Source organism: Rattus norvegicus, chromosome 13, assembly GCF_021556685.1.
Source record: "Rattus norvegicus strain SHRSP/BbbUtx chromosome 13, alternate assembly SHRSP_T2T, whole genome shotgun sequence".
Taxonomy (NCBI): Eukaryota; Metazoa; Chordata; class Mammalia; order Rodentia; family Muridae; genus Rattus; species Rattus norvegicus.
In genome coordinates, this window is record NC_141546.1 from 54,323,410 (window position 1) to 54,335,442 (window position 12,033).

Sequence of the window (12,033 nt, forward strand, 5' to 3'; positions counted from 1 at the left end):
GAGGAAACGCTCAGTTTGCTCCCTGAGAAACAGAATTCTGAAGAGAATTCTGAAAGGAGGAAAGAACACCTGCAAGAGGCTTGGGTAAGAACGGTGTATGTCACACATGGAAAATGCCGAGCACATCCATGTGAGGGGCTTTAATCTTTATAATTAAGTTATAAATGATAGAGGGACTTGATCTGAGACTTATGGTAATGAAAGAATTACTGCAATTACAATTCAAAAACTATAGGAGAAAACCAAATTGACTTCGGAAGATGTTAGAGTTAATAAGATCTCAAAGGCCAAATTGAAAAATAAAACATTTAACTTAGATGAAGGTGTGAGTATGGTGAAGCTTAAGGTGGATGAACTCTACATGTACTTGGAGGTGAGGGTGTTGTTGTTGAAGTAGTTTAGGGACTAATGAGTCAACTGCTTAAAAATGCAAAGGACCAGATTTCTGGGAGTCACCATGACAGACTCCAAGCCACTTCCTCAAATCTGCACTGATTAAAAGGACACCAAACTTCAAAAGGAAATCCTAGCTTTGGGTTGGAGTATTTGAAGATGGTATTTAGCCAGACAGATGTGGTATTGTGAAATTCTAGGTTACTTCATAGTAATGTTCAGCATAGTGACTTCCTGTAGTCTTTTAAGTAAGCAAAAATGGAAGAGTTCCCTTACTCTGTATACTATAAAAAGAAAACACCAGCATTTTGAAACATGTTTAATGCTTTACGAAACTTCTCAGTTTTCATTAAGTACAAAAGCAGACAGTTTTATTTATATTAAATATTTCATATTTTCCTGGGTAGATTTTCTTTTTATGAATAACTCTCCATCCAATCAATTATTTGTATAATTAGTGATATCTTAACTCTGTTGCTGTGGTCATTGGAGAGTTTAAGCATTTTGTTAATACCAGGAAGAATAACATTTAAGGAAGACTCTTAAGGACAATTACATATTAGGCTATAATACATAATCGTACATAACAGTATATATTATGTATATATATACTGTACATAGTATAATAATAATAATAGTATATCTTACATAATAGTATATACTGACCTCAGTCACCTTGATTTTTTTATATGTTTATTTAAATGTTTTATAGCATGGCAAATGTGAACTATTAATGTACTATAAGCTATTAATTGTTGACTTTATTCTTAATATTTATGTTTCTAATGTATATGTTCTTATAAATATTAATGTTACATATATATCCAAATATAAATACTTTTAAAAGTAACATAGTCTTACATTTGTAAAGCCATTAATGAATTTTTAGTGTAAAGTGGAACAATTTTTTTTAATTTTCCTGTTCTGACATATCTTTCTAACTAATGGCTTGTGTTATTTTTAATTTACCAGTAACAAAGACACAAAGTAAGGTAATATATATCTTTATATTAGAGTGGAATAAATATTAGTTAAAATGATGAATTTATTAGATTTCTCGGATGTTTGTCATGTTGATTTCTATATATCATTGTCATTTTATACCAATTGCTATTTTAATACTTTCAAATATAATCAATTTTTAAACAAATGGAGTTTTTCACATTTTTAAAAAAAATCTAAAGTTTAAATTTTTCTTTCCATAGGTCTCACATATTTTGGGTTAACAGAAGCCTGCCTTTATGGGGTTTACAGGTTATGTACAAGTTTACTTATTCCTGTATTTCATTGTTCATTTGTATTTCACATAGGAACCCTATAGATAAGTATTCTGTTGATGTTCAAGCTGTGCTTCCCTTATGTCATCCCTTAATGCACCTCTCAGGCTGGCATCTTGACTTACTCCTCCTTGTTTTCCCATTCTGCCTTGTAAGACTTTCCCTGCAATCTGGATTAAACTTCTAAGAGCATTGGAAGTTAAAAAATGAAGCCATAAAAAGCCAGCAAATCAAAGTCCTAACACTGCATGTTTCCCAAACTACTTCACACGACTCATGTATCCTTTTAAAGAGCAGCCAAGCACCACAATTGTGGGTACTTTTTCCCCTAGAAGAATGTGGTACAATCTAAACAAATGAATGTATAAACTTAGAAACCACACAAACAACTGTGTAAACGAAAAAGAAAGATAATTTGTTGTGGGTCATCAGAGTTGCAATAAAGAAAACCATATACAAGAGAAAACCAAGTCTGAATTATAGTCCCGTGTTGTCTAGCCTTAATTCTTGTTTTTATTAGACTTAGTAAACAGCATTGTTTGTATAAGATTCTGTCACGTTCCCTTATATTCATGGTCTATCCGTCATTTTTTACTTTCTGATCTTTCTTAAAAGTGCTAATTAAATGGAAGATAGGGTTACTAACATAAAGAAGACATGGAGGTCGCAGGAAAACTATGGTTTATTGCCCATGTTCTATTTGTAGGACAGTGATATCTGGATCAGATGTTGAATTGTTTAAAATGCCATGCTGGTTCTCTCCCCATTATTTATGATAGTGAATGATTTTGAAAGTGCAGTGTTATAATAGCTACAAATAAATCAGATGCACACTTCATTTTAGTTTAAATAAATTTAATTATATCAGTGGTTCTCAATCTGTGGGTCCTGACCCCTTTGGCAAACCTTTTTCTCCAAAAGTATTTATAGTATGATTCAAAACAGTAGCAAAAGTACAGTTTTGAAATAGCAACTAAAATTACTTTATGGTTGGGGATCGCCACAACATAATGAACTGTATTATTGGGTTGAGAACCACTGGTTTACATTGACTTCTATTGCTATGTCAATTAGTATAGAAATAATTAGTTCCAAATACCTTTCCAAATATTAGGCGTTCATTGAAATATACTCTTATGGTATCCCATGCAATGCCTATAGCATCCTTTAATTAAAACTAAAATAAATTGAAATTCTGTAAAGTCATACATTCACTTTTATTAAAATTTATAATTGCTTTTATTTTGTATACTATTCTTTGTGGTATGTAAAATAGGATGTTAGAATTTTCTACAGATCATGTAACAATATGCTATTAGAAAACACTACAGATAATCATAATAGAAGATTTGTGGAGAAAATAAAAATATTTCTAGCTTCCTATTGTAGGAATGACTAGTTGCATGTATCCATGGATAGATTTTACCCGGATTAGTAGTCATACATCTATTTTTATTGTGTTACTATTTACTGTTCACTTCAATTTTAAAGTTTCATTTTAGTAAGAAACAATATTAAGACTTATAAAAAAATTACTTTTTTGATTATGAAGTATCTTTTTTTTATTAACTTGAGTATTTCTTATATACATTTCGAGTGTTATTCCCTTTCCCGATTATAAAGTATCTTAAACTTTAATTATACGATAAATATAGTTGACACCCTGTTCATCTCCTGTTCATGATTGCATATTTTTTCTAATCTCCATTTTAAACTGATAAGGAGATGGGATATATAGTTCAGTGGGAGAGCGCCTGCCTAGAAAGTATGAGATCTTGAGTTCAATTTCTCAGCATCACAAAAGCAAAACACTGTAAGTAATTCACTTACTTAATAAAAGGCACATCCTTGAAGAATAATTCATGAATTCCTCTGCTTATTTTTCTACTCCAGTGTTTTCTGACAGTAATTGTTAAGATTTCATAGGCTGCAGAGCACATAGAGAAAGGAGCATGCTCAAATAACACAAAACTAGCATTGCCAACCATGCAAACACAACTGGTCATGGCTTGTTATGTAATCCTGAAGCACCCTGCATCGCTGAAATGGCCATGTATAGAAAATTCATGGATGTTAGCATCCCATATTGTCCTAGGTGAAATAAAATGATTCAGTCTACTCAGTTTGAACTTTGCATTTGGTTTTCTGAAGGGAAACACTTATTTCAGCAGTGACGTTGTTAATAAAAGCCAATGTGTGTAATCCTTATCTTCATGTATCTTGCCCTCTTTAGTCAGTATGAATACTGAATTTCCAGTTTTATACTTAGGACACTGAGCAAAAATTATTCATTAAGAATATGTGAAATTATGAAAACTAAATTGTAATAGAGATGGCAGTAAAATATGGTGTTTATCCCATCACTGCAAACTAAAGTTCATGTACTATGTATCACTTTATTATACATGTGTATTATATGTACATGTCTACATTTTTATATACATGTATCCATTTTCACATTTGTGTGTACACTTACTATCACATAATGAAAGCATATTTTACTTACCTTGCATTTTCTCATAGGTCACAATTTCATTTTAGGTCTCGGTGGCATTGATAAGTCTATTTGAAACAATACTCCTTGGATATCTCAGTTATAAGGTAAGATGGTCTCATTAGCTTTCCACTGAAGAACTCAATGCTCGCGTTTACCAAGTTTTCTTCTTTTTATTATTCATACTCGGGGATAAGGCAAGCTCTTCTTAAACCACTTTAATTATTCAGAGCCTCTCCAGTATGTGATAAAATACTAGAATAATATAGTAGAATTTTCCTTGGTGTCTTAGAAGTGCTTGCCTAATTCCTGTGTGCTCACTTACCCGATACAAGCATGGGCTTCTTGAGGCAGTGGAATGGTCCTCATTTTTATTGTTCTCAATTTCTCTTCTTAATTTATTAAAGAAAGCAGAAAACAATTATATCTTTTCGTAGTTATTTTAATAAATTATTTTAATGAGTGGTGAAGTTCACTTTGGTTAACACAGTTTATCAAGTATTTGTGGAGTGCTCCTATTTAATGACCTCTACCCTTCACAGCTCTTTTCTCAATGGGTTTACAGTCTAGACAGTGGCAGGATTGGAGAAACTATACAGAAAAGTACAATGTAAATGAGAAAGTAAGAAGTAGTATACATAAGTGTGGTGGGTTGTGTGTTAGGATAAATAGTCTTCAATAATAGTCTGAGCCCCTGTATCAGTGATTTTAATAAAGCAACGTGAAAAGACATGGACATTAGGATTGATAAATTAGCCAAGAATTACTTATAATAATATGTATATGAAGCAGAATGACAAATGATTATATTTGGTTAAAATATGGATACCTTGTATGGCAACATAGAGAGGGAAATTATCAGAACCTATGGGTAACACAATTCTAAAACACATCTCTTAGTAAAAAGACCATGTGTTTAGTTGTCAAACAAAACAGGATGAAGAAAAAAATCAATAGTGAGTTTGTGCATCGTTCTTCACTACTATGATTATAAGTTTTAGAGGTAGAAACAGAAAGACTAAAGAAATCAAGGCATTCACAAATGCATTGCAAGTGTGAAATTAGCCTGAGCTTCATGAGGCTCTGTCCAAAGAACAAAAAGAAACAAATAAAAAAAAAACCAAAAAAGCCAAAACAACAATAATAACAACAACAACAAAACCAACTCAGTCAAACAACCAACCAAAAAGACAAAAAAATCCAACCTAATCAAAAGATTATTAAAAGGACTGTTAGAGAGAATTAAGTTAGGTCAATTAAATTGTAGTACCTGGTGAAAACTTATGAAGGAAGAAGGTAAATAAATGACCATCTGATTGGTTTTGATCAGTGATGCAAAGAAAACTAAAATGTCATTCTAAAAAGTTTTTGAATTGAGATTACTGGAAACAATGTAAGAAAAATATTGAAATTATTGTACAAGAGAAAATAGTCAATATAGGATGTATATAGACTAGAATTGACTTTGGAGATAGTGCATAATGTTGGTCAGAGGCATGATGTGAAAACAATTAAGAGTGAGGACTAAGAACTAGAGGAATGATTAAAACTCTAAGCTCATGATCACAGCGATGACAAAGGGATCAGGAAATTCTCATGCCAAGAGTCAACATGAAAGTAGCAGTCATGGATTTAAAAGGTAGAGTTGATAACCTTGTATGATTTAGAGTGTATTCACAACAACTGCAAGACAGATAAGACATAAGTGTAGAAATTATTAATTTTTCTTAGTGTCACACATAGTATACATAAGTATACATAAGTATACATAATTATACATAAGTATACAAGTGCATAATTTAGAAGAATCATTATCTCCTAGCGAATTAATTTCCCAATTTTCAAGGTGAAATTACCTTTCAATCCTACATTTTGATAAAGTATTATTTACAAACTTAATGGCTTTTTTTAGGTCAATTTTATTTCTGTTTTAATTTTCATTAGTTTTATCTAAAATACCTAGAAGATTGCATCATTTTCTGAAAGGGTAAGTCTGATGAATGAAAATGTATAGAAATAAATGACTAAGCATTAGATTAGAGATACTTTTTAAAAATTACTTTTATTTTTTTTTTACAGTCCAGTAAACCAGTCTCAATGGAGCACTATCAAGAGTAAACTTTATTTAACCTAGTATGTTGGCTGGCTGGGGCAGAAACCTTCTAGAAGCAATTTGTGACTTAGGGATGGTTTTGTGATGATGGACACTATCTCCATTGCTTCAGTAGATAAAATATAAGGATAAAGTGTGGCGGAAGAAGAAATGTCATGGGAAGTAATGAAACCCAGACAAGGAAACTGAGATATTGATACTAAATGGGAGAAGAAAGCTGGAAGTCACATGTATTTAAATTACTTAGAATATACTATCCCAGTGATATTCTGTATTGACAGAGTCAGATAATTTTAATAATCCATGTCTTCTGTCAGAGAATGTGAACTATAGTTTGTCCTGATCAATAGACAACTCAAGGATTTACAACCCCCTAAAGTGCAAATTATACATGTTAGGATTTTCTTGTATGTGGAAGGCATATGAGGTTTATATTTAACTAATTATAAATGCAGGATTTTTGGATAAATGAGTCATATCCCTTTCATTTATGAATGCTTATTTGCAGAAACACAACAGACAGATATTAATATTCATTTGTAAATGTATTTCCTTCATATTTCAAAGAAAGTTATTATAATTTTTTTCTGCTTTGCTAAAACGATTGGACAAGTTGTTTAAAATATACAAAGATATTCAGAATAGTTTTCCATTTCAGTTATATGATGACCCTCATAATGAATTACTTCCTATCATTAACATTATAAGGCTTAGCAGACAGGACTTGATGACGTATAATATTTCTACTCTGACCCCATAAACTTTAATGGCTAGCTGGAGGAGAATTAGATGTTAAAGTCTAAGAAGTTACAATGGAAATAGAAAGGATTAAAATAATTTGTGACTCTAGAATAAATTTCTATTAAGTATCTTATTTTCCTGTCATAATCTTAGTCAAATACATGAACTATTTTGTACTCAGCACAGTGTTGAGTAACTTTTTTGCAATAAATCAATTAAGTAATTTATACCAATTAATGGCCTATTGATAAGAATCTAAAATATGTTCCTTTGTACAAACCAGGACTTTTAAAAAGAAGATACACTTGCAAAACATTATTTAATTGCATGACAGATTTCACCTAATCCACATATTGTTTCATACCAAAACATCTACAATATCACTGTGAATATTCAGTTCTATACACTTCTCATATATATTTGTATAGATTGTTAATTATATATTAATATTTAAAAAAACATACAATGTCAAAGAAATAGTTATACTCCCAACATCATTCTAAAATAAGAACAAAATTTTTAAAATAAAAAAAATGTTTAATGCTTCATGGAGATAGAAAAGAAAATTAGTGAAATTTTAAAGTGTATTTGGAAATTAGTACATTACTTCCAGGCACTAAGCCACTACCCAAAGACTATACGTGGACTGACCCAGGGCTCCAACCTCATAGGTTGAAATGAACAGCCTAGTAAGAGCTCCAGTGGAAGGGGAAGCCCTGGGTCCTGCTAAGACTGAACCCCCAGTGAACTAGATTGTTGGGGGGAGGGCGGCAATGGGGGGAGGATGGGGAGGGGAACACCCAAAAAGAAGGGGAGGGGGAAGGGTTAGGGGGATGTTGGCTTGGAAACCAAGAAAGGGAATAACATTTGAAATGTAAATAAGAAATACTCAAGTTAATAAAGAAAAAAAAGGAAAAAAAATCCATCACAAGATGAATCTTATTTAGAAGTGTAGGTCTGTGTTTGTTAATATTTGTAGCTCCTTGGCATTACAAAATAATTGCCCAACACTAAAGTTCTTGTTCTTCTGGCACTTTAAATACCTTCTAAGTCTTTGTCAAATGTTTTCAAAATGGAACTCTACTTATACAGACATACTAAGTACATCAAGTGGAAGCAGAAGCAAACATCAGCACAGTTTTCCAACCTCTAAAAACAAAAATTCACACACGGAGAAGCTTTTGTGAAGTCTATGACTTTTTGTTCTATGATTACTCTAATAAGCATTAATTCTGAGATGTATATCACCATAATAATTTGTTTAATAAAATGCTAAAGAACTTTTTAGATGGTAGCGAGTAGACCTAAAAATTTTGAATTGATAGTCATGCCTTTACCTTTGATATTTGCATATTGCTAATTATTCATTTAGTGGTATAAGTATTTGAAATCGAATCAAAGAACATACACTATCAGATTCTCTCATTATGAAAGTTAAGCATTATTGTTTTTTTTTAATTTTTTATTAGATATATTTCTTTACTTACATTTCAAAGGTTATTCCTCTTCCTGGTTTCCTGTCCATAAGCCCCCATTCCCTCACCTCCCCCTCCACCATACTGGTATTCCCCCTTTATATCCCCCTTTTGTCTCCCCCCAATATTCCCCTGCACTGGGGGTCCAACCTTGGCAAGACCAATGGCTTTCCCTTCCACTGGTGCTCCACCAAGACTATTCTCTGCTACATATACAGTTGGATCTCTGGGTCAGTCCATAAGATTGATGAAGCTAAAAAATGCATGCTGTAGGGGACCAGATATAGATCTCTCCTTAGAGACACATCCAGAGCATGTCCAATACAGAGGTCAATGCTAGCAACAAATCACCGAACTGAGAATAGGACCCCTTGGGGGGAATTAGAGGAAGGATTGAAAGAGTTGAAGGAGATGGCAACCCCATAAAATCAACAATGCCAACAAACCAGAGCTTCCAGAGCATTATTGTTTTTTTAATCCCTTAAGAAAAAAATGTTTTTTCCTTTAACTCCTTTATTCACTATTTTTATCTTTGTAAAGTTATGTTTTAATATACATTCCAGTTGTTGCCCCCTTAGTCCCATCCTGACATAGTTATTGATCCCATTCCTCCTCCCCGTTGACTCCATCAAGGTTGCCTCATCACTGGCTCCTTTTCCCTGGGACCTACTTCCTCTGGAGTCCCATGCCTCTCCAGAACTAAATGCATCTATTTCCACTGAGGGCAGACCTCTGCTATATATGCGACAGGAGCCACAGACCAGCCCATGTATGCTGCCTGGTTGGTGGCTCAGTCTCTCGGTGCTCCCTAAAGTCTCGGTTAGTTGAATCTACTGGTCTATGAGATTGCTCTCTCTTTCAGTTCTTCAATCCTTCCTCTAATTCAACCATGGGGTCCCTAGCTTTAGTCCAGTGGTTTTGTGTAAGTTTCTGCCTGTGTCTCAGTTAGCTGCAGGTAAAGCCTCTCAGAGGACAGCCTTGTCAGAATCCAATCTCTAAACTCCCTGGGGTCTCTGGTCTCTTGAGAGTTAGGTACATCTTTGCTGCCTGGTTGGTGATCCAGTATCTGAGAGATCGCAGAGATCCAGCTTAATTGAGACCGTTGGTCCTCCTACAGGGTCTCCCTCCTTCTTATCTCTCCCAGCTTTCTTCTAATTCAACCTCAGGGGTCATCAGCTTCTGTCCATTGGGTACAAATATCGACATCTGACACTTTCAGCTTCTTGGGTCTTTTAGAGGGTAGTCGTGATAGGTCCCTTTTTGTGAGCACTCCATAGCCTCAGTAATAGTGTCAGGCCTTGGGGCCTCTCTTAAAATGTTTAACTCACACACTCAAGGCTCATGAAATATTGCAGAAAAGATTGTAATTGAAGATCAGGAACTTTGCTGTGAGATTGTGTCTCCTAGTAATATCAGAATCTGTGACAATAAACTCTCACTAACAAGAATAACTATACATAAACTGAACAAGAGGGTACCAAATCACATGTGGAAAGCTCACACGGCTTCAACTCTATGCAATTAACTACAGGAAATTGAGGAAAACAGAGCAGGAGAAGGAGAGGTGTTCCTCCTCAGGGAAGAGAACTCCAATTGGTTGTCTACAGCTAAACCATCATACATACAAAAGTAACATTATATGGACTCACCAGGTTATATTAAGAAATTTATGTGTACATACAAATAGTTATATGCTTGCAGTAACAACTGAAGAAAGAAAAGACCATGAATTTGGAGAGTGCAGAGGACTATATTCAATGGATTGCAGGAAGGAAAGGGAAGAGAGAAAAGTAATCAATATGCAATTTCAAAAACAAAAAAAACCAGAAAAATATAATTTTTACATATAATTCCTAGGTTCTATCTGGGCTTTGCAAGAACTAAATTGCCATATTTCTGCAACATTTATCTTGGTGATAATTCTAGTACATTTTCTGTCATGTATTTTATTACAGTATGACTAAGGATCGATATACCGATATTACCCATGGTAATTGAAATTGATGGAATAAAATTTCTTTACATCTTATTGAATTCTGCCAGTAAGAGTAATTCTACACAGGTTGAAACGATAGCAAATTATCTCTTAGGAGGAGCAATTGCTTTTGTTTCTAATGTGGAAGTGAAATTAAATGAAATGTGTATGTGATATGATTTTGACAGGCTCTTTGCTTGTCTTTGGGTATGGCTTAGAGTTTGCTGCACAGTGGCATTCCATCAGTACATGTTCTTTTTGTTCATCATAATTCAATTTGTCCTGTGGATTCTTATGATGCAGGTCCACTAGGAATTCCTAATGGCTAGTGGAACTCGTGGACACTTCTCATATTTATTTATAATAACTATTTTAGGCAAGATAATTTATGTATGCATCACTTAGTTCAGAAGATAACCTGAGACCTGAGAATTAAGCAAACTGAATATAACTGAAAATACATGGTTTATTTTTAGCCATAACACATTATTCCTCTATACAGTTGACTATGAAAATTAGTCTTCAGTGTGAAGTTCATCCAGTTGTTGCTGCTTCATGCAGGCATGCGCATGCGCTTGCGCGCGCGCGCGCACACACACACACACACACACACACACACACACACACACTCTCACACCATGCAACTCATGCTCCTCAACATGGACACAATGAATCAGCCATCATGTGCTTGGCATAATGTCTTTATTTAAGTACTGCATCTTTTGAAGCACTTGTGTGAGGAATAGATCAAAATGTCCTGACCTGTGGTGTGTTGACTCTCACTGTGTGGTTTAAATTTTACTCTAATGTGCTAGCTATATCAAAGTGTTTTGTGGGGGCCATGTCTTTCCTCAAGTGGCTGTGGTGACGAGGTGATGCAAGAATGAGAAAGGAAATGAAACAAAAGAAAAATACAACTCAGATCATTTAAAATATAAAATGGAGTCAGGAAGGGAGGCCATTTAAAGACTTGATACAAAGCCACACACTATACCACATCTTATGGATCAAAATTATTTGGGAAATGGAATAACCTTAAGAAGATGGAGGGTAGAAAGTTAGGGAGATGGCTCAGAGGTTAAGAGTACTTGCTGCTCTTCCAGAAAGCCATTTGTTTGGTTTCTATAACCCAAGTCATGAGTCCCACATAATCTCTGTAACTTCCACTGCAAAAAATCTAATGCTTGTGTTCTCCTTGGGCACCCACACTCAACTGCAGGCACCCACATGCAGGAATATACATATGTAATTGAAACTAAGGTAAAAAATAAAATAAGGTTAGAGAGTTCATATCCATTATCCAAATGCAGGATAGTGCATTTCCATTATAACTACTTTTCCTTGTTAAAGTGTGTGAATAGTTGAAGAGTTTTGAAGGGAGTGGAGTGAAGATATACTTACTTGATCAGCACATTGGCAATGTATGTTTGGTAATATAATGCAGGTATAGACAGTGTAGATAAATTTCAGTGGGACATGATTGGATGCACAGCCACTAATAAGAGGTTTAGCATTAAATGAAAATGAACGATATGTGAACTTGAAAATTCTAATGCTTTATTTGC

At 34.0% G+C, this 12,033-nt stretch overlaps 1 protein-coding gene across 3 annotated transcripts in view; it reads left to right on the plus strand.

Annotated features, from left to right (window-relative positions):
- The window catches only part of Kcnt2 (potassium sodium-activated channel subfamily T member 2), a 402,380-nt gene that overhangs the window by 108,686 nt on the left and 281,661 nt on the right, over window positions 1-12,033 (plus strand). For all 3 annotated transcript variants that reach the window (XM_087580809.1, XM_087580810.1, NM_198762.2), the window contains 2 exon segments: window positions 1,599-1,647; window positions 4,212-4,271. In XM_087580809.1, the coding sequence (XP_087436935.1) occupies window positions 1,599-1,647; window positions 4,212-4,271 (109 nt within the window).